Source organism: Leptonychotes weddellii, chromosome 11 (genome assembly GCF_054177405.1).
Source record: "Leptonychotes weddellii isolate Sample4059 chromosome 11, ASM5417740v2, whole genome shotgun sequence".
NCBI lineage: Eukaryota > Metazoa > Chordata > Mammalia > Carnivora > Phocidae > Leptonychotes > Leptonychotes weddellii.
The window spans coordinates 72,944,994-72,969,279 of record NC_138379.1 but is presented as its reverse complement, the minus strand read 5'-3'; the positions used below and the strand labels follow the sequence as shown (position 1 = coordinate 72,969,279).

The 24,286-nt window shown below is 40.7% G+C and overlaps 1 protein-coding gene across 3 annotated transcripts in view; it reads right to left on the bottom strand.

Annotated features, from left to right (window-relative positions):
- PRDM10 (PR/SET domain 10) overlaps positions 1–24,286 on the bottom strand; it is an 89,784-nt gene that overhangs the window by 43,659 nt on the left and 21,839 nt on the right. For 2 of the 3 annotated variants that reach the window (XR_014138846.1, XM_081799092.1), the window contains exons 2-7: positions 21,798–21,985; positions 19,331–19,495; positions 17,146–17,205; positions 4,461–4,686; positions 1,985–2,226; positions 331–534 (exon numbers count right to left, since the gene is read on the bottom strand). Coding sequence is in view for 2 of the 3 variants with exons in the window: in XM_081799092.1 (XP_081655218.1) it covers positions 331–534; positions 1,985–2,226; positions 4,461–4,686; positions 17,146–17,205; positions 19,331–19,495; positions 21,798–21,866 (966 nt within the window). In the remaining variant the exon portion in view is untranslated. Of the gene's footprint in view, positions 1–330; positions 535–1,984; positions 2,227–4,460; positions 5,095–5,298; positions 6,447–17,145; positions 17,206–19,330; positions 19,496–21,797; positions 21,986–24,286 lie in introns of those variants that run through there. The other variant, XM_081799093.1, reaches the window with a different exon arrangement.

Here is a 24,286-nt window from a genome sequence, read left to right as displayed (position 1 = left end):
CTTCTTCAGAGTGTGTAAATAACGTTAAGTGACCCCAACTTTAATCACTCCATCACAAATACCAGTCTGCTCCCTAAACACAACTACTTCTTTACCCTTGGGCTGAATGCCTTAGTGTAGGCCTTTGAGAGACACAAAAGTCATGTACTTTTCATTGCTTTTTTATGGGATTATTGTAAATGTACTGTACATAGCAAGTACTCAATAAGTAAGTGAATTATAAGGAAAGGACCATTTTTGTAAGAACCCCCCTTCCGAGAAAAAAAAGAATCATAAAGGCATCTAATGGACACTATTCCTAATAAAGGTACCACTGAACCAGCACTGTACCTTCAGTTCTTGTTTGGGTTCTACGTTCTTTATTGTCGTGTAATACACATGGTGGCCATATTGGTAAGCCACCAGGTTCTGCTCCAGGTGATTCTGGGCTGGACGTACAAACATCATCCAGTTACAAAGGGTCTCATCAGATAATTCAAACCACAGGTCTTCATGCAAATCTCGGTCTTTTCTGTCCCCTTTATCAAGAGAAACCTACAACCAAAGAGAAAGTAAAAAGCCACACCAAAAAACAAAATAAAAACAAACAAAACTTTTAATATGATATACATTAACGTAGTAATATACAAAATACCACTCCTGAAATTAACCATATATCCTGATTCTTCCTTTTATATCTAGAAAGATCCAGGAATTGTGTCTTGCCAAGTGTAAAAGGAAAAGGCCACTTTTTGAAGACTCATTTGGAGCAGAATCACCTGGCAAAATGTTCAAGTTAACAATCTGATCGTACAGCTTCAGTTGATGCTTCATCATTAACCAACACATCAGAAAATACTATAAATAAGCCAGGAAATCCAAGCAAAATACTCTCTAGTTCCTTACAAGTTGCTTACTTCAGGGATTCAACTGCATTCGTTAATAATGAGTAGCCTTGTGATACGTATTTCTCTGTACAAAGTAATAATCTTTCTTGAAGATCTTGAGCATTCACCAAAGAAAACCTCCCCATGACAGCAAATGACTTCTCAAAAAACACACCCCAAATAGTATCCCTTCCCGCTACCCTTTCTTGGTTCTCCAGGGTAGCTTTCCAAGAAGCAGACAGCACAGGGGTTGGACAGAAGCAAAAGCATCAAATGTAAAGAAGAGAGATCAGTATAAATATACTTTAACATACAGTGAACTATTCTTTAACAAAAGATTCAACAGAACAGACCTGTTTCAAAAACTGAAAAGGGGTTTTCCTGAAAACTTTTTTGGTACTTAGCAGATTACACGAGTCTACATTTGAAGAAGAAAAGAAAAAGTTGTCAAAGCCCCTATTACGGACTGTTGTGCTCTCACCAAATTCATACGTTAAAGTCCTAACCCCTCAATATGTAACTATATTTGGAGATACAGCTTTTAAGGTGGTAAATAAGTTAAAAGAGGTGATTAAGTCATCAGCGTGGGTCCTAACCCAATCTGACTGGTGTCCTTACAAGAAAAAGAGATCAGGACACAGGGAGAGACAACAGGGACACGTGCACACATAGAGTAAAGGCATGAGGAACCAGAGAGGAGACCCTGCAAACCGAGGAGAGAGGCCTCAGGGGAAACCAACCCTGCTGCCACCTTGTTGGCCTTCCAGCTCGGGTGCTGTGAGAAAATAAATTTCTGTTCTTTAAGCTCCCCCAGTCTGTGGTATTTGTTACAGCAGCTCTAGCAGACTAATACAGCCCCTAAGAACAACACCTCTCAGAATTACTCATAGAATGCCTTAGGGGACTGAGACTGCAATCTCCAATTTATTGGTGAGAGAGAAAATGTTTCCATTCAAAACAAATTAAGCAGAAAAAACAAAAAAAATAAAACAAAGCAGAGAAAGAAAAATACTAGCAAACAACAGTTATAGAATTGAATTAAGAGAACCAGTAGGAAAACACATGCCCCTTTAAAAGTTATTAAGAACAAGAGTGAACTATGATAAAGCGTAAGTTACCTTCAGATGAATATAACAGTCTTTCAGCTCAGACTCCCTGACCAGGGGTCCCTCCACAGGGCCAAACTGGGTGCGCTTAGGAATGCGCCTTTTGGAGAACACCCCTCCGAGGAACCTGTCGATGTAGAGGACCAGGGGGAGGCTCGCTCTCGCTCTAGTGAGCACAGGCCGGTTAGGGATGGGATGCAAGGGGCCATGCTTTGGGCACACTGAAGAATGTGCATTATTGCACTCCTCACACCCTGCAAAAGAAAGAAAATCTTAAAGTCAAATTCCTTAACATCACTTGATCTCAGGTACGAAGTTCTAACCTGAAAAATCCCCAAATTCCAAAATTCAGTTAACTCCTACAATTACACTATTCATTCAGCTGTAATATGCTAGCTTTCATAGACCAGTAAAATCCTGTCCTCTTCCTCTAAAATGAGACAGAATTAGCTTTTGTGCCTGCCAAAAATAATACACAGGCAGTGACTTATTTCTCTACTGGAGATTAAGTCAAATAGTAGCCCAGTAAATTTACAAATCAATTATAACAGGTCTGAAAAGAAAAAAGAAGAGCTTATTAGGATAAATGCTGCAAAATCTGGTAAGACAAACAGTTGAATTTTAGAGTATGTAAATTATATCTCAGTAAAGCTATTTAAAAAAACTCTGACAGGGGCGCCTGGGTGGCTCAGTCGTTAAGCGTCTGCCTTCGGCTCAGGTCATGATCCCAGGGTCCTGGGATCGAGCCCCGCATCGGGCTCCCCGCTCGGAGGGAAGCCTGCTTCTCCCTCTGCCACTCCCCCTGCTTGTGTTCCCTCTCTCGCTGTGTCTCTCTCTGTCAAATAAATAAAAATCTTTAAAAAAAAAAAAATAAAATAAATAAAAAAATAAAAAAACTCTGACAATACCATTTAATCAGTTTCTTCAAAAGAAGTCATAGAAGCCTCATTGTCGAGGCATGTCTAACTCAAACAGAAAAAGCACTGTACGGCTTGAGACTTCAACACATATCATGTGAAGATAATGCTAAAATGAATGAATTTAGCATTCTATCCTTCATTGTCTTGAATGATAGAGCTTAGCCCAGACAGGATCCATTTTCAGCTCCTTCCAGGAGTCATTACTTTGCACTAAGCATCCACACTCACTCCCTCTTTCCCAGCAGCACCTATCCCGTAAACTAACTGCCAGAACTTGATGGAAATGGCCACAAAACAGAGAAAAGTGCCTGGACCCCAGAGGCACCATACTCATGACCTTTAACACATTTAATTAGCCAACTGTATTTTACCCAACTCCAGCTGGGTGATGACCCGGCTTAGGAAATGGGTACTTCCAGTTTCTACAATTCTCCAATAACGGAGAGCTACTTTGTATTACTATTTGTAAGATAAAGTCACTGTATGCGTATTTGACTAAGGAGTTGCCGTGAAAATTCATGAATTCAAGGAAAAATAAAATGAGCAAGTTCTCTACTGCACATGGAGGTGAATGCCAGCCCCATGCAAACAGGCTTCACCATCACCACACAGAAGGTCCCGGGACGATATGGTGAGACCACAAAGCTCCAAACAGCCTCAGTAACTCAAACAAACGAGATAAGCACTTTGCCACATAAGCATGAAAATCGATGGAAAGAAGCGATAATTTGGTAGGTGGAAGCAGGAACCCTCCCACCCTCTCCCAAAGCAGACAGTCCAGAGAGACAGCAAGTGTTGTAGTTATCCAGGTGCACACGGGAGCCAGACCCAGCTCAGTTTGAACCCTGACTCTCAAAACAACGGAACACTACCAACCCTCCCGTAAGACCATGGAAAGCATTAAACAATTTAGAAAATGTAAAGCAGGGGCGCCTGGGTGGCTCAGTCGTTAAGCGTCTGCCTTCGGCTCAGGTCATGATCTCAGGGTCCTGGGATCGAGCCCCACGTCGGGCTCCCTGCTCCGCGGGAAGCCTACTTCTCCCTCTCCCACTCCCCCTGCTTAAGTGTTCCCTCTCTCGCTGTGGCTCTCTCTGTCAAATAAATAAAATCTTTAAAAAAAAAAAAAAGAAAATGTAAAGCACGGGTGCCTGGAACATAATAGGCATGTTTAAAAGGTTGCTATGAAGAGAGAGGTAAGGCAGCTGAGCCAACTTGTTAAAGCTGAAACGGCAGAATATTCCAGGAATATTCCAGGACCAGAGCAACTTCCCACAGTGGCTTGACAAGCTCAAGCACTGGTGTCAGAGACAGGCTCCGTGCCTGAGCCATCACTCACCCCCGCGTGACACGGAGCAGGTGGCTCAGCCTCTTCTGACCTTTGGTTCATCCACCAGTAAAATCAGAACCCTCGAGAAAGCATCAGTGCCTCCCTCACAGGTTGTTGTGAGGACTGAGCAAGATGGTGCATGCAGAGCGGGGAGCGCTGGGTCTGCACACAAGAAGCCCCCAGCAAATGTTAACTGTGTTCCCGTGCTCACACACACTCACAAGGAATAGCTCGTACTTACATAAGTCATGTGGGTCGAAGGGCCGAGGGGGATCTGGTTCCCAGTCATCCAGGTCTGTGTCTTCACCATCTTCCTCCTCATCTTCCTCAGTATCTTCATCCTCATCCTCATCCTCTTCCTCTTTGGCCTCCAGTCTACCCATAGGGTTCTGCAGAGTTGCCAAAGGGTCTGAACCATCCACACCCTCAATTGAAGGTAATACCTGGTTATGCACCGGTAACGAGGCCTGGACAAGGTTTAACCATAAGGTGAGCACACGTTTGCTTTTACTTAGCTGGTACACACACACACATACACACACACACACACAATACAAGGTTTTGGTGTGAGATAGTCTTCACATCAGCTCCCTTCAAGACCCTGAAGAAGAAATAGTTCCATCTCTAGGCTGTAATGGATCTGCCTTCATTTTTGCTGTTTCTGCCCCCCATCTGGGAAAGCTGATAAAAAAGCCAGAGTGCTCCCTCCTTTGGTGAATGCCCTGTCTCCCCAGACACTTCAAATACATAGTAAACCTTTCCATACCCTCTCAGTGCATGTGTAGTATTGTGTCTCAACATCTGAACCCAATTTCGAGTCGGGGGGGGTCCCTCCTGCCTTTTCAGGGTGACCACAACACAGTGTATGTAATGATCTGACCTATCTTTAACTACTTCACTTTTTTTTTTTTTAAAGATTTTATTTATTTATTTGAGAGAGAGAGAGAGCACATGAGAAGGGGGAGGGTCAGAGGGAGAGGCAGACTCCCCGCTGAGCAGGGAGCCCGATGCGGGACTCGATCCTGGGATTCCAGGATCGTGACCTGAGCCGAAGGCAGTCGCTTAACCAACTGAGCCACCCAGGCGCCCTTTAACTACTTCACTTTTAAAACTACACATGTGGTATAACACCCAGCTGGTAAAATTCATGGTTAACAGCCCTCCTTTTACACACTTCAGAGAGGTTAAGGTTTTTAAGTAAAGTGAAAGAGATGCTTATTCGTTTCAGGCTAAAGTTAGACTTTTGCAAATAAGACAAGGTGTGGAGCATATATTGGGTTACTCCTACCATATCAAATATACTAGCAAAAAATAAATGGCACCTTAAAAAGTTCCCTACCCGAATAAGTGTCACGGGGTTCTATGGGACCCCAGATTCCTTTATCCAATCTTATTTCTCCCGCCCAATTAGCACCATAAATCATACTGAAGCTATGTCCCTTTCCTGTTCAATAAATAAAGTTTTTTAAATGCCTACTCTATTTTTCTTTATCTTCTCCTATGTTATTGTCCTCACCTAGAATCTTCTTCCCTCGCCAATCTTCCAAACCTGGTCGTGTTCCAGTTTCTCCATGAACCATCCCTGACCACTCTAGGCCTCCCTAACTCTCCTATGCTCTGATCCCTGTAGCATCTGGAGTCCGGAATCCTGCTCCACAACATCATTCAGCCTCTGCTCCAACATTTCATCACCTCACCAGACAGCCTGAATCATTTGGGATCGTTCAGTGACAGTTCTGTGGGGTCAAGATCTCCCCCATGTGCATCTTCATGCAGTGGGCAGGACCTGCACCTTGCCCCTCTAGGGAAACAGAATCCGTGAAGACACAAAAGTCTCCAAATATTTCAAGACCAAAACCCCTAATTCGTTCAATCATTTTTCACATGGCCCGATTTCCAGATCCCTCATCATCCTGTTGTCTTCATTTATTCCTTAATGGATTCCATATTTTTTAACGAATATGGCTTCAGATTACATTAGCATTTGTGACAGCCATTGTTCTACTGCTGATCCAGTTTGAACTGGCAAATAACTAAAGTCCCTGAGTCCTTTTTCCTCTCACATCGTGCTATTAAACCATTTTACTCTGCTTCATGTCTTAAACAGCTGGTTTTTTACTTAAATGTGTGTGTGTGTGTGTGTGGAGGGGAGGGGATTTTGCATTTATCACCAGTATATTTCATTTTACCACTTGTTCTGTTCTTCCAATCTGCCAAGATCTTTTAGAATCTTGATTCTGACATATCACATATTAGCTATCCCTCACAGCTTTGTATCCGTTGCCAAACACCATCTAGATTTCAATTAGTATGCATTTTCCTGTGAGCCTTCTTGCCTGGCCAACTGCACCTCAAGGAAGTAGAGCAGGGGCTTTGAAGCCAAACAGACTTGGATCAAAATCCTGGCCCTACCACTTGTCAAGTTAATAAACTTCTCTGAATCTCAGTTTCTTTATCTGTAAAATGAACACAGTAATACGTACGGCATCAGTTGCTCTGAGGATTAAGTGACACGGTATGTACGTGAGGCCGGTAGTAGAGTATCTGGCATTTAGTAAGTGTTTAATATTAGTAAGAATCGCTTACTATTATCATAAGTTCTTGAAGAACCAAGATATCACATACATCCTCTACAAACTTACAAGACAGCTGAGCACGTGGCAGGGATTCAAAGCAGATTCATTTGTAGAAATATGTTTGGCCCTTTAGGAAATGACATCGATCCCTTCAGGCGTGTAAAAGAACTCTCCTGTTTTCACAGAAAACCCTTTTTCAGTTGTGCTTCTAAGAACTTCTTAAACTCCATGAAGAAAGAGTACTGTGTGTGTTTACAGAATCTGACCTGCCCGGCAGCTGAAGACCACTGCCCGACATCGGAAATGCTCAGAGAGCGGCTAGAACCAGTTACCTCAAAATAGCATGCGCGTGTTTAAACACGCATCCATTTAACCCGGAGCCAGACTCCTATGTGACATTCTGTCTCTGGCTCAGGGCCGTTTAGAGGCTTGATATAAGAGGACAAAATTCTGGGAGATGCTTCAGCATCAACAAAAACAGAATAAAATACCCACGGAAGTGAGACTCAACAAGGAAAAGAGCAGGAGAGTTCTGGCAATGAAACCTCGGGTGCCATCGCGCACCCCCCGCCGCACCCCCACCTGATCCTGCCACTAAGCTAATCTTGCTGTCTCAGAGCACGGTTCTGTTCTCACCCCTTCATTCTAAGCCACTTAAATTTCAGGCCAGAGTTCGTGATGAATGTTATCACACACTGAACAAACTAAAGCATATATATCCACCTCGACTCCTCATACATTCTTTTTTTTTTTTTTTTTTTTTTAAAGATTTTACTTATTTATTCATGAGAGACAGAGACAGAGAGAGAGAAGCAGGCTCCCAAGGAGCAGGGAGCCCGATGCGGGACCCGATCCCAGGACCCTAGGATCATGACCTGAGGCGAAGGCAGACACCCAACCATCTGAGCCACCCAGGCGCCCTCCTCATACATTCTTTATCACTTTGCAGAGCCAACCGAGAAGAATGAACTCAGTAATCCAGAGTCATCCCAGTGAGGCTGTGATGTATTTTTTTTTCCCAACAGATGCTGCTAGAAAGACTGCGGTTAGACAAGGTTACTGCTGGCTTCCCGCCGCTGCTGAGAAAGCTGACGTTGAAACAGTACCAACAACCTCCTCCTTCCCCGAGCTGGAGCTCTCCTAAAAGGCCGTAGCAAAGACAAGGCTTGAAACAGTTCAGCGTTATCTTGAAGAACTGATGCTAAAGCAGAGGTTGTGTGTAGACCAGAACCACGTGAGCTACCATTAGAAAGGGATAAAGGGGGGCGCCTGGGTGGCTCAGTTGGTTAAGCGACTGCCTTCGGCTCAGGTCATGATCCTGGAGTCCCGGGATCGAGTCCCACGTCAGGCTCCCTGCTCGGCAGGGAGTCTGCCTCTCTCTCTGACCCTCCCCCCTCTCATGCTCTCTATCTCGTTCTCTCTCTCATATAAATAAATAGAAAAAAAAAAAAGAAAGGGATAAAGGGGTTAATGATAATCACGTCTAGGTAACCACTGTGTATTTCTAGGTAGCACGGACCTTAACACACAGTGGGCACGCCTCACGCATTTGTTTAATTAATAATTCCGGTTCGACTGACATTTCTGGGGAGGGAGGCATGTACTGAAATTCCTTGGAGGCCAGGTAACATTGCCACACAGCTCCTAAGTGACAGAGATGAAATTCAAATTCTGACTCTGCCCTGCCTTTTCCACTGCATTGCAACGGCCCCTATGGAGTTAAGTCTGTTCAAGGAGGGCACAGAGGGGGTAAGCATCACACACCTGCCTTGAATACCAGAGCAACAAAGTAACTACACTGCTCCTGAGGCACCAGCCGGGCAGCAAGGAGGTGAGCTACCTGTGCCAATTTCACTAAGAGGAAGTGAAGAGGCAACAAAAATGTTAATCCTGGGCGCCCAGGTGGCTCAGTTGGTTAAAGCGACTGCCTTCGGCTCCGGTCATGATCCCGGAGTCCCTGGATCGAGTCCCGCATCGGGCTCCCTGCTCAGCGAGGAGCCTGCTTCTCCCTCTGACCCTCCCCCCTCTCATGTGCTCTCTCTCATTCTCTCTCTCAAATAAATAAAATCTTTAAAAAAAAAAAAAAGTTAATCCTGTGCCCTTTGTCATGCACAATAAAACACGGCAAAAGGGAAAAGAATTTGTTAAACTTATGGTACACTTTCTCCTTCCCACTTAATATCACTCTCTGTAATTATTTCTGAAATTACATAATGCATTGCAGGATACAATTTATCTGAGAAGTGAAATATGAAACTACATTGGACAGCAGCAAACACAACAGAATGCTTCTGGATTCCTACTGAGACCAATTATCAGTGTAGCATATTTCCTTCTCAGTGTGTGGGGAGTCACACATGTTCACTCTCAGAAACAAAGGGGAGACTGTGCTTCTAGGGCTGGAGACTGCCAGTGCCTTTCTTAAGAGCAAGGGGATGCATATAGGAAAAAGGCTTCAAATGCATTTTGCCACCACTATAAACAATTGAAAATAGGAACCTTTTAGCTAAGGGCGGGGTCCGGGGGCGGGGGGAGAGAAACACCCATCATCTGTGTTGAACTCTCACTCTAACTTTCTGTCCAGAATTTTTCCAGGTCACAGAATACACTGACAATCTCGGAGGTATTTATTGTAGCCTGAAATAAAAACCGTGCTGGTTGAAAGGAAACAGCAGTAAGGTAATACTAAGCCAATAGTTACACTGCCTTGTAATGCCAGGGTTCATAGAGCTATCTGACTACAAAACATGAAACGAGCAGATTGTTTCTGGAGATTAAAGAAGATGAAGGGCTCTTTGAGGTGCTAGCGGCGGCGAAAGTTCTAATTAAAGCCATGCCTTAATATTAAAACAACAAAATGCCATTTTGCCTATCAGATTGGCCAAGTTTTAAAAGAATGCAAATACTCAGTGTGGCAAGGGTGAGTGGAAATAGGCATTCTCATGTATTGTTGGTGGGAATGTAAATTTTTTCAGCATCTGAAAAGCCATTTTGAAAGTCTTATCAAAGTAACTTTCCCCTTTATAATAACACATTTCAAACATGTATCAATCAGGGAGAATAGTATAATAAACCTCACGCACCCATCGCTCAGCTTCGATAATTATCAACTCATGGCTAACCTTATGTCAACTATTCTCCCACCCACTCTCCCCCATCACTGAATTATTTTGAAAAAAACCTCAGACATATATTTTCATCCATAAATGGCTTAGTAGATATCTTTTTTTTTTTTTTAAGATTTTTATTTATTTATTTGACAGAGAGAGAGATAGCGAGAGCAGGAACACAAGCAGGGGGAGCGGGAGAGGGAGAAGCAGGCTTCCTGCCGAGCAGGGAGCCCGATGTGGGACTCGATCCCAGGACCCTGGGATCATGACCCGAGCAGAAGGCAGACGCTTAATGACTGAGCCACCCAGGCGCCCGGCTTAGTAGATATCTTGAAAGGAAAAGAACTTACGTATTTTATGTATTACCATATCTAAAAAAACCAGTCATTCTTTAGTATCATCAAATATCTAGTAGGTGTTAGAATTTCCCCAGTTGTCTCATACTGCTGTTTTTAACAGTTAGTTTGTTGAAATCAGGCCCCAAACAAGGTCCACAAATCGCATCTGACTTACATGTCTGTGAAGTCTCCTTGAATCTGTAAATTCCCATTCCCCTTCTTTCCCGTCACAATTTACATGTGGCAGAAACTAGGCCACCTGTCCTACAGATCTTCCCACAGTCAGACTTTGCTGATTGCATTCTTGTGTGTCTTTTACTTGTTCCATTCTGTCTATTGTGCTTCCTGTAAGCTGGAAGCGGAATCTGGAGACTCAATCAGATTCAGGTTCAGTTTTTTGGGAGGAATACTTCATATGTGGTAAAATGCAATAGGAGGTACACAACACCAGGAGGCCTATAATGAATGGTTGTCTCTTAGTGGTATTAATGTCCAGAGGGTGAGGTTGATCCATCCATTATAAAGTGCCTCATCAGCTTTTTCCTGATCGTTTCAGACTGTTGTTGATGATCATTGCCTAGATCCCCATTTCATTAGGAGATGAAAAATGGTGATTTCCCAAGCCAATCATCCCTTCTTTATTTATTAGTTGGAATGCTTTTATAAAGGAATTTCCCTCATCAAGTAATTGTTTACCTGAGTACATTCAGAGAGAAAGGCTGGATTTCTTCCCATCATTTACCAGTTTTTTGAATAATGTGGTGGTCCTGCAGCACCTCAAAGATTGACCAATGAGTTATTTCTTTTAATATTAGTATAAACTTATGGATTTTAAATATATTCAATGCACTTCAATCTATTGTAGATATTTTCCTGTTTTTACAGGTCAAATGCCCCATTTTGGCCCTTTCAAGATGGATCATGAGTTCTTTCCATAGAACCCCAGAAGTTTTCACTAACTTCCTTGCATTCTGATAAGACATGACATTTCAGGCACATCCTGTATATTTCATGCCCCAGAGCTAGAATCTGCCATTTGCCTAAGTAGCCCTGATTCCTTTCACTGGAAAATTGTATTAGAGACCACACTGGCTCATTGCTACTGGACTGAAGACTCTGGCTAAACGTTTTCAGTGGCCCAAACTAGAAAATATATGTTTTAAGAGAAAACACATCATGAGTTCATGCTGATATTCTAATTCAGATTTAGGATTCTGGATTTTTATTTAATTTGTTTGAGTTTTACATTTGTATCTTTTTTCACTCTCACACAAAATCTTGATTCTTAAATAATTTTGAATATGAATACCTCTAGTCTCTATCATTTCTTTTTGGGGAATTTATTCTAAGGAAATAAGCTAATATGACATCTATGGCAATGTTCTATACAGTAGCAAAAAAAAAGGAAATAACATACATATAAAACAATAAACAGAATATAAACAATAGTAAGCTCTTATAATAGAATCCTGGACAGTCAATGATGAGATACAGATTTTCAGGATGCTATTAAAAGAAAAAATCAAGATGAAAGCTACCTTTGTTTTCTGTTTGTTTGGTTTTTTTAATGAGATATAATTGACATATCATATTAGTTTCAGGTGTACAACATAATGATTTAATATTTGGAAGCTACTTTAAAAGAAAAAAATCGAAAAGAAAAGCAATCTAATACTGTGGCTGAAAACAGAATGGACTACTGAATAAATATGAAAAACCCCAAACAAAGTATTAGCACATCAAATCCAAATTCAGACACATAGGAAAAGGATCAAGCAGAGCTTATTCCAGTGCATGGCTGGCTTAATTTGTAAATAGCAATTAATATAATTCACCATATTAACAGCAAAGGGGAGAAAAAGCTCAACAGATTCAGAAAAAACATTTCATAAAGGTCAATATCCATGAATAATAATCAATATCAATTAATAATAAACACTCATTAAAAATTAGAAATAAAGAGAACTTTCTTCAGCTGCTTAAGGGTATTTTTATAAAAATCCTACACTGCACATCATTCTTAATAGTAAAAATCCTCTGAGAGCAGGAAGGAAAAAAAAAAGAAACCTACTAGCACTACTTCTGTCCAACAATATATTAGAGATCCCGCCAAAAGACAAAAGAGGGAATAAAAAAGAAATAAAATTAAAAGATATATGGTTTGGGAAGGATTGAAAAGAAAGAAAACTGTCAGTATCCACAGACAACATGACTAATTATCAAGAAAATCCAAAATAAAAGTTAAAAAATGAAAATTTTAAAAATTATACCATTTATAATACCATCAAAACACACCAAATATCTAGGAATAAATCTATTGAAAGATGTGTAAGACCTCTACCCAAAGACAATTTTTTAACTTTTATTTTAAACTTAGGGATATATCATGTTCACAGATTGGAGGACTCAAAATTATAAAGACAGCAATTCTTCACAAACTGATTCATAGATACAATGAAATTCCACTGGAAATCCTGCAGGACTTTTGTGGAAACTTCCAGGTTGATTCTAACATGTATATGGAAAAGCAAAGGGCCAAGAAACTCTCAAAGAACAAAGTGGAGAAAGGATCACAGTCTTGAATATATATTGTGGTACATTCATAAAACTGAATACTAGATATCAATAAAACTAGAAGGAAACAAAACCCCACAGCTACACTCAGCAACATGAAGGGATCTCCCCTAGCATCACGTTGAACAAGAGAAGCTACAAAGAAAGGAAATGGTAAGTATTTCCATTTATATACAGTTCAAAACCATGGAAAATCAATCTATGATGTTAGCAAGCAGGAGAGTAGTTATCTTTGAGGAGAAAGGAAGGAGAAGTGATTAGGGGGAAGCAAAAGGTTGGCTTTTAGGAGCTGGGAATGTTCTATTGTTTAATCTGAGTGCTGGTTATACCGCATGCTCACTTCATGATAGATCATTGCACTATATGCTTACAATCTTTTGCACTTTTCTATATGTATGTTAATTAAAAAGTGAGACACAGTAAGAAATATGGTGAACATAAAGGAAACTACACAAATAACATGGAAAAGAATAGATAATAATGATTATAGGGGCACCTGGGTGGCTCAGTCGTTAAGCGTCTGCCTTCGGCTCTGGTCACGATCCCAGGGTCCTGGGATGGAGTCCCACATCCAGCTCCCTGCTCCGCGGGAAGCCCGCTTCTCCCTCTCCCTCTGCCTCTCCCCCTGGCTTGTGCTCTCTCTCTCTTGCTCACACTCTCTCTCAAATAAATAAATAAAATCTTTAAAAAAAATGATTATAGAGGGATGCGTCAGTGGCTCAGTCAGTTAAGCATCTGACTCTTGATTTCAGCTCAGGTCATGATCTCAGGGTCCCTGGGATGGAGCCCCACGTCAGGCTCTGGGCTCAGAGGGGAGTCTGCTTAAGATGTTCTCTCTCCCTCTCCCCTTGCCCCTCACCCCATTCGTGCGTTCGCGCTCGCTCTCTCTCACTCATTCTCCCTCTAAAATAAATGAATCTTTAAAAAAAGAAATGATTACCAAATTAAACTGAAAAGATTTTCAAAGGTCTGATAGATGAAAACTTTCCTGAAATAAAGTCTTAACCTATACACGAAAAGACACATACTGCCCTAGGAAATTCTGATTCATATGCTGGTGAAGTCATTAGACTTCCAAGAAAAACTTCAAGGATAAAGAAAGTATCAAGCAGGCATAAGGTAGAAAAGGAATGAGGAAAATAAATTAGACTCAAGATTTCTACAAATTAGGGCGCCTGGGTGGCTCAGTCAGTTAAGCAGCTGCCTTTGGCTAAGGTCATGATCCCAGGGTCCTGGGATCGAATCCCGCATCGGGCTCCCTGCTCAGCGGGGAGCCTGCTTCTCCCTCTGCCGGCCGCTACCCCTGCTTGTGCTCTCTCTCTGACAAATAAAATATTTAAAAAAAAAAAAAAGATTTCTACAAATTAAATGCCAGCAGAGAATGGAGCAAAACTCTAAATAACTGTGGTTACTGAACAGGTCATAAATTTATTAGTCACAATAATCGTGCACCTAACGACCCAGAACAGTGAAGAGGAGAGTGGGAGGAAGTGTCCCTGTGCTAATGACCTTGTCATCACAGCACGAACCAAGGACAACACAGGACTGATGCTTAAGTGCAGTTTAGAGAATATGATGACTCCAACCTCCTTCACTTTCACCTCAATTTCTTTTTCTTCTGCTCAAGTAAATTAAAGCATTTAGATTAATAACAGCATTTAGAGCACAATGTCATTCCCGTCCCCCAAGCTTATCTTTATTTGTATGTCTGGAATAATAGTTACCAACTACTAACTTAATGACGATATTTCTAGGCAGAATTTGTTTGTTTGGAATCTATTTTATGTACTTTTTTTTCCACATTGTTTCAACTTTTTATGAAAAAAAATTATTACTCCAAAAATGAGTGAATGAACTAATCATCTATGAAAGACAAAGGGATTTTTTTTTAATTTTTTTCTTGCCGAATTGTCGAAACTAATTAAACCTATCCACTGCACAATATTCACAGAAATGTGCATGATTTGTTTTTTCAAGCATATACCTAATTATTACAAAATTATTAAAATAAAATAACACTGCTATAGACTGTCTCTCCCCAAAATTTATATTTTGAAAGCTAATCCCCAAAGCTGAAACTAATATAACACCATATGTTAACTACACAGAGAATTAAAATAAAATTAAAATTGGGGCACCTGGGTGGCTCAGTTGGTTAAGCATCTATCTGCCTTCGGCTCAGGTCATGGTCCCAGGGTCCTGGGATCGAACCCCGCATTGGGCTCCCTGCTCAGTTAGGAGCCTGATTCTCCCTCTCCCTCTGCCTGCCACTCCCCCTGCTTGTGCTCTCTCTCTATCAAATAAATAAAATCTTTAAAATTAAATTAAAATTAAAATAAAGAAAGCTAACCCTTGGGGCACCTGGGTGGCTCAGTCGGTTAATCATCTGCCTTCGGCTCAGGTCATGATCCCCAGGTCCTGGGATCTAGCCCCACATCGGGCTCCTTACTCAGTGAAGAGTCTGCTTCTCCCTCTCCTCACCGTTCCTGCTCTCTCTCTCCCTCTCAAATAAATAAAGTCTTAAAAGAAAGAAAAGAAAAGAAAGCTAATCCTCACTGTGATGGTATTAGGTGGGGCCTCTGAGAGGTGATTAGGTATTGAAGGTGGAGCCCTCATGAATGGGATTAGCATCCTTAACAAAAACCCAGACTCCTGGCTGGGTCAGTCTGTAGAGCATGTGACTCTTGATCTTGGGGTCATGAGTTTAAGCCCCATGTTGGGTGTGGAGCCTACTTAAAAAATAGAAAAAAAATTAAAATTAAAAAAAAGAAGCCCCAGGGCGCTGGGTGGCTCAGTCGTTAAGCGTCTGCCTTCAGCTCAGGTCATGATCCCAGGGTCCTGGGATGGAGCCCCGCACCGGGCTCCCTGCTCGGCGGGGAGCCTTGCTTCTCCCTCTCCCACCCTCCCTGCTTGTGTTCCTTCTCTCACTGTGTCTCTCTCTGTCAAATAAATAAATAAAAATCTTTAAAAAAAAAAAAAAAGAAGCCCCATAGAGCTCACTTGCCCCTTCTTCAGTCATGTGTGGCCTGAGCAAGAAGACTGCTGACTATGAACCAGGAAGTAAGCCCGCACCAGAATCTGCCAGCCTCTTGATCTTGGACTTCCCCCCTCCAGAACTATGAGAAATAAATTTCTATTGTTCATAAGCCATCCAGTGTATTGTATTTCTATTACAGCAGCCTAAACAGATTAAGACAAATGCTCATTCAGGTTCACGGATGCCACAAGATTGTAGATTACTATCAATCAGGAATAAATTTAACCGAAAGTTATATGACAAAGACTCCTCAGAATTCTCTCCAGATTTCATAAATAATATTAACAAAACTACTGTTCACTTTTCAAATTTTAAAATGGATGTATCTGAATAATCTAACGAAAAAAAATTTAAATGCACAAAGTGCTTGCTAATGGGAATTTACTTGATAATCACTCACGACACTCAGTGGTACAGCTAAATAATAGTCATACTAGCCAGCATGAAAATAAAACTTATTTGGATCCATAGTCCCTTTATAGTAAGACCGAGGGTATCTAGCTCCTCTATCTTCTTTATCACTTTCACAATCTGGAGGAAAACAAGGAAGAAATCCCTCAAAGTCAAATAGGATGTATTAGAAATATGGATAAAAGGAAAGAAACGTTTTAAAAGAAAAACAAAAAGGGGGCACCTAGGTGGCTCAGTCAGTTAAGCCTCCAACTCTTGATTTCGGCTCAGGTCATGATCTCACAATCGTGAGATCAAGCCCCACGTCAGGCTCTGTGCTCAGCAGAGTCCACTGGAGATTTTCTCTCTCTCCCTCTTCCTCTGCCCGAACCCACCCCCCAATCGCTTGCACTCTCTCTAATAAATAAAATCTTCTAAAAATTTTTTAAAAATAAAAGAAAACTAAGAAAAAATCTCAATTTTTCAGAAGCTAGAATGAGGAAGATTGCTATCAAATTTATATGTAATTTAAGCAGAAATTTTTTCAATATTTAAAAATAGACAAACTACCCAAATGTTTCCAATTTTCCAAAAAGAGAGACTTAATAACCTCAGGATTGTTCTTTAGAATTTGAACCAATATCCTATTAATATACTTGTTTTTTTTTAATTTCCGTGACAAATCATTTTTTTATTACCAGACTATTTCAGCATGTACTGATTATAATGTGTTAGTGTTGTTTTTCTTTGTTTTCATTAAAGGAAGTAAAGACCATTCTTAATACATAAGAAGTAGACAACCAGAGATGCAGAGCACAGAGGGTTGGGGTGGGTGGCGGGCGGGGAGGAGTGCATTCCAGGGAATGGAAAACAATAAAAAGGCAAAAAAGCAACTCATTACCTGCTGAGCTGTAGCATCCTGTTGGACATAAGCTACCTGCCCTGGGTCTGTAAACAGAGTCTATAGACAAAAGAAACAACAATAAAAAAAACCTATCAATAAATCTTTAGACAGCTTGCCTACACAGGAAAAATTATCCTGCTGCTAAGCATCAATTCTTGACAGACTTAATTCCCATATAGCTAGTAATAATCCTTCATTAATAAAGAAGATAAAGATAGTAATCTTACTTTTAGCTAAAGCCTTTCATTCAGACGGTTCCAAAGAGATTGTATAAGTTAACCATTTCAACTGGCTAACATACTTGACAATTTTACTCTTCAGCAAAATCTCTCTTGAGGTTGAATGCCACGGCTAATTAAAAAGGTATGTCACAAAAACATAAGACATGGCATGAACAAGGGTGCGTATGTTCACATATAACACTATGTATCACAGGAGTCGACCCGCGATTAAGTGAAAATGGATGGAGACATACAGACACACAGAAAACTATTATATACACAAGGACATCTTTCAAATACAAATGCACTCTCATTATCAAAAAAGTAGAAGGGAAATAAACTGAATTTAATGTTCCATAGATTCATTCCTGGATAAAGTCAGTAAAATCATAATTTTTAAAAGGTCTCATCATAAACACATAATAATTTGAGTCATGACATAGCAGAACTAACTAGACAAGGAAAATCTTCAAAATTATTTTAGCCAGGGCACCACAGAAAATCACCAATCCAGAAAAAATACTCTTTCCTCTAATCTGCCCAAGCCTTTAGCAAACCTAGAGGAATAAGAACTATGGTTAAGTTTTTATTCCAGAGGTACACATAAGAGAATTTCAGCCAGTTGTATGATCTCTTAGACTTGCTATTGAAAAATTATCATAAAGGGGTGCCTGGGTGGCTCAGTTGTTAAAGCATCTGCCTTCTGCTCAGGTCATGGTCCCAGGGTCCTGGGATCGAGCCCCACATCGAGCTCCCTGCTTGGCAGGAAGCCTGCTTCTCCCTCTCCCACTCCCCCTGCATGTGTTCCCTCTCTTGCTATGTCTCTATCTGTCAAACAATAAACAAAATCTTTAAAAATAAATAAATAAATAATAATAAAAAACAATAAAAATTATCATAAGTCAGAAGAGCATGTGACTCTTGATCTTGGGGTTGTGAGTTTGAGCCCTACGTTGGGTACAGATTACTAAAATAAAATAAATAAACTTAAAAAATTATCATAAGTCAGACATTTAGTAACACAATAATAAACAAAGTTGCCTACAGGACATTCTTTACATAAACTATCTGACCTTATTTTAATATAGTTAGGGGACTAAAACTAAGCAGAGGCCCTGTACCCCTGAAACAAATAATATATTATATGTTAATAAAAATTAAAAATAATTAATAAATAAATAAACTAAAGCAGAGGCATTCTAAAAGTACCATCTGACTACTTGGTGATTTCATCTTTATATAAATTTGAAAGTTATTAATTAGGGGTCCCCATTTCTTCTTGGGAGTGATTTGAGGCTCTTGATTAATATTGCATGAGGGCAAATTTTTATTACCAAGATTCCACTACAAAAGTATGGAACTTATTTTTTTTTAATATGTTTAAAAGTGCTCTGTACATTCTAAAGTGCTAACAAACAAACTAACATGTATATATTTGTGTCATGCATTTGGAAACTAACACTCCAAGTCCCTAAGAAAAAAAGAAAGTAGTCCTAATTGCACAGCTTTTACCTTTGCTTCTATTACAGTCCTATGAATCAGTCAATTATTAATAAATAGCAGTTAATAAGCCAGTAGGACTTTTTGCTTACACGTTTCACTGAAATAATTTGTATGTTTTTTCACTGATCCATCTGTGATTAAGCTATACAGAACTAAATGCATTTTTGACTTGGTTCTTGATACACAAGAAAAGTAACAAGTTGATAATCTAGTCAATGGTCACTGGGACAAGAACTCATAGGAGGCTAGTGCTCTAACATCTTATTACATTTAATTTAAATAAATAAGGCATATCTTCCTCTGCCAAGTTGGTTATAAGACCCTGAAGAGCACAAATCTTATCTGAATCGTATCTTGCATCACCAGCACCTAGCACAGTGACTGGCGGAGAATAAACATAAGTCATTGGTGAGTTAAGCAATTAACAAACAAACTAGAAACAATAACCCTTCACATGCCTGTGCGGCTTCCACAGGATGGATGTACACCAGGGTATGCTCAGGACCGTCCACTGAAGTGTAGGAGGCACCATCTGCCGTGTACACCACCTGCTGGGGCGGACGAACCTGGTCATCGGTGTAGACAATCTGAGCCACAGTTCCGGCGTCAGGAACAAAGTGCACCTGGGGCAGAAAGCAGCAAGGATGTAGCGAGTGTCCTTGTAGAACAAAACCAATCTCACAAAGATACGTGGCTGACCAAGCACAATCCACAGTTGCATTTCTAAAATATCCCCAATGCAAGGAGAATAAAAATTGATACACCCTGGTCATCTGCACTGTTAGTGACTTGGAGACAGGATCCAAGGACCTTGTCACTGATTTACTACTTAATATTAGGCAACTGATATAAATTCCTCTTCGCCTCAAATGTCCAGTGCAGACATCTCTTTGGGGGGTCCTGAGGGGGCAGTCAGCTGATCCTGGAAATGTGACTGAAGATTCCTGGTTGACAGTATTACCAAAATACAAAATACAAATTATTCTGCAATGTAAAACAATGTCAACTCAAAAGCCAATTGCCCTCAACATGTCATTAATATTCTGCTTTACAACTAATAGTGCCTTTCAGCAGACACCTTAAAACAAGGTCACTTTCTTTCCTACGTGTTTTTTTTCACGCTCCAAGGCTGTCTGATGGCATGTCGGTAACCGTATGCTGAGTCAATGAATGTTACAGAACCCTTCCTTGCCAGCAAGGTAAAGACACAGAACATTCTAATCAAGTACTTTTAAGGGGTTTTGGAAAACTATTTCAGTTGTCACCAGGGTAAATAATTTTCTACCTACCAGGAACTAAAGCAGAAACTGAATGCTATAAAATGCTTTCTGAATAGTCAGCTTCAGAGGTTTGAATTCTTAAAGGCTAGCCTGGCACACAGCCTGATACTTGATATTGAACGTATGGAAGCAGATGGCCAAAGCACACATTTGGGAGAGAAATAATTTACGTGCTGATACTGAAGTTAGGCTGGAATCTTTACTCTTAGGCTACCTTGGCTTCGGACCTAACTTTTTTTTTATTTCAGTTCTCTCCAGCAGAGAGTAGTAGATTCCAAAGACGATATGAGTGAATTTAATCCCCAGAAAGAAACCTGGAGACCAAATGCAGTCAAGCAGAAATAAAACAAACGTCCACATTATACTCAGTGATTAGTCCAACTTCTACACAAATTTGATTTGTCCATGAAGATACAGTTTGTATGTTGCAAGAATTAGACTTTTAACAATTGGCACAGTTTTAAGTGCTGCAAGATAATTTTGTGACTTTAGATTTGTTCATTAACATCAAAACTTGGTCTCCATCACAGTATTTTGCTAAATCAGAGTTCCTGGCTAGGAAAAGAAACAACTGGGAAGAGGGAGAGCAATGAGGGGTGTTGAGCTCTGCTGTTTACTATCTGGTTACCTACAAAATGGTGACCCTGTTTTTTGAATGGACTATATTTTCATTCATAAACAAAATATACCAAAATACATAGCTACATGAAAGTTGTCTTCAAAATGGTTTCTATGAAAATCAGAACAGCATTCTCAGTTATTCTGCTGGAAGCATCACTAGAACATTTTTTATAAGTATTAAGACTCAGACTTTAAAATCATACTAGAAGATTAATTTTATTTACTGTAATATTTGCTATATTACTCAAATTAAATAAATGTGTATATTTAAGTGTTTCAGTGTTAACTTCCTGATTTTGATAATAATACTAAGGTTATGTAAGTTAATGAAAAACTAAATTAAAATTGCATATTTATTACAATGCTTAAAAATTAAGTTTTACACTTTGGCCAGACATGGCTCCATATGACTGCTGACTATTCCCAAAATTCAAATCTACACCAAAAAAGCAGACATTTGCCTTGGCTAAGAATAGTCAAAAGAACATGCAGCTGGTTATGATCGCAGTCCAAAAGGCAGTGATCACCCATCACAGCAGCATCTGGATAAGTGACTAGGCTCCCAAGTGGCTGACTCAATGGGACAACTAGACCTTTACATTCTGAATTTGAAAGAAAAGAAAAGGCCATTCTATAGACGTACTTTGTACTTCATTACACACGAAGAATCAAAACCCTACACCAGGTAACATGAAAGAAACACTCCAGTTGGAGGCTTTCAGCACCAAGCACATAAAATAAAACGGGGCAGTGAAGCAAATTATGACGGCAAGTTGCGAAAATGGCAGAGAAGCCTGTGGGTGGTCGCTGAGCCCTTCTAAATCATAGTGACCCATACTGATGGAGCACTCAAAGCGCCAAAACCCCCCCTATTCCTCCCGTGCACATCTTGCAGGTCTGCTCCCCACCCCCACCCCCCCAGCTACTCACTACTACAGAGAGTCTGCTATTTCTTTAGCAGTCAGCAAACTGTACCCAACTGAAAAACCGCTACCAACACCAAGCTGGAAAGACCACTCTTCACCTGTGCAGCATTCTCTTCGTGCTCTGCAGATGTGGGCCACACGTGTGAGCTTTCATCTTTGGAATCCATCCTTCCCCCTGCTGGACAGCTCCACGTCCAGGGCACCTAGAGCCGCACGCGGCGGAGGACAGTCATCTGTCTACCACGTGCGTGTTCATGAAGGACAGAAAGACCTCTCTGCAACGTGCCTGAAAAAAAGAGAGAAAGGGAACCAAGTTCTTTAAATAGATGAATACATTTTAATAAATTACAGTTGCAACCACAAAGAGAAAAAAAAAAGCTTTGTAAAAGATAACACACCTGGACAAAAAGGTGAAAATGGAGAAATGATTTGTAATGATCATACAATGTATTGCATGCTTGCTATGTTCTAGACACTCATCAGGTAGGTGTAACCCCCACTAAAAATACTGAAGGTCTGGGGCGCCTGGCTGGCTCAGTCCGTAGAGCATGTGACTCTTGATCTCAGGGTCATTAGTTCGAGACCCATGGTGGGGGTAGAGTTTACTTAAAAAATAAATAAATGAGTGAATAAATACTGAAGGTCAACAACATGGAATAAAATAAAAAAAAAAAAAGTGCTGCAGGTATATCTCTGAGTTCTGCTGATGAGGAGAATGAGGTTCCTGGATGGTAAAGGCAGCTACGTGATGGGTTCACACCCAAGCCTGACTGCGGCACAGCCCTGCTCAGCTATCCTCTGCACACTTGCTTAGATGCTGACTTCCTATACCACTTATTCGAAATGAACAGCAGAATAAAAGTCACAAAACAAGCAGAAAATGGCAGGCAGAGGAGACTGAATTTTCTGGGCCACAATCTGGTGAATACAAATGTAGACTCTGTTTCCCATTTGTTAATGCAGGATCAATTAATGAACACATCACAAGCCTTAATAAACATCAACCTGCACTAAATCTACCCTGGAAACCTTATTCTTTTCCAAAATAGGTGTTTTAAGGAAATTAATCTTCCCTTTTGATGATGATAAAACATGGACATGTTAAGAATCATGTGAGGTTTGCTGTTTAATAGATTTGCTGTTTTGCAGCCACACGCGATATGCCTCCTCCCGCCATCCCATTAAAGCAGCGCGCATACACAGGGAAGGGAAAACTGCTCAGAACACCACTACCCAAAGGTCAGGAAGACCACTGGCCCAGATCCAGTCAGAATTTTCCCCGCTATTAATGGAAATAAGCCAAGAAGCACATTCTTAGGCTGCACAAGCTCCAAGCTCTAAACCAGAATAAGACTCAAAGAAGAAAGAAAGAAAAGACTGGAGGGGCGCCTGGGTGATGCAGGCGGTTAAGCGACCGACTCTTGGTTTCGGCTCAGGTCGTGATCTCAGGGCTGTGGGATCAAGCCCCACGGGCTTGGTGCTCTCCCCTCTCCCTCTGCCCCCCCCACCTCTAAAATAAATAAATAAAATCTTTAATAAAAAAAAGACTGGAATATTCAATGTCTGGGCCTTACTCTGGAATACAGGAACTGCCACATCATGACTGCCTGAGACTCTCCTGAGGAGCCTGTTCCTGCTTCACCTCAGCATTGTCATCCTTGCCCCCACCCAAAACCGGTGCCCCACACATACACATTCACCCTGCATACACCCAACTCTTCTCCTCTCCATCAGAGGGTGCTGGAAACAAAGCCCACGTGTACCAACAGGTGAATGTATAAACAAAGAGTTATGGGGGAACTTTCTGGATAAATGGTAATGTTTTATACCTTGTATCTAGACCAGGGTTGTGCTTACCTGGGGAATACATGTATCAAAGTCATCAACCTATTCAATTAAAATATGTGTAAATTAGGGGTGCCTGGGGGGCTCAGTCTGTTAAGCACTGGGCTCTTGATTTCAGCTTGGGCTGTGATCTCAGGGTCCTGGGATGCAGCCCCCTGTCAGGAATCCCTGCTCATCGGGGAGTGCTTGAGATTCTCTCTCTCTCCCTCTCCTTCTGCCCCTCCCCTCACTTGCATGCTCACACGCACGCGCTCTCTAAAATAAATAATCTTTTTAAAATTAATTAATTAATTATGTGTAAATTATACCCTAATGTAATTGGTTATTTTTTTAAAAGCATACCTTCCTTACATAAGAGTGCTATTTAAGCATGTATAAAAAGATATTCAGGGTGAGCTGCACAGTATGTGAATTATACGTCAACAAAGCTATTATTTTTTTTAGAGGAACAAATATATTAAGAAATCTAAGAATAAACGTCACCAAAAATATTAAGACCTACATGAAGAAAACTACAAAATTGTACATGAGGACATAAACGGCTCAATATTATGAAATCACAAAATGCTCCATATAGGAAGCAGGGGTTTTTTAAATTTTTTATTGTTATGTTAATCACCATACATTACATCATTATTTTTTGATGTAGTGTTCCATGATTCATTGTTTGTGCATAACACCCAGTGCTCCATGCAGAACATGCCCTCTTTAATACCCAGCACCAGGCTAACCCATCCTCCCA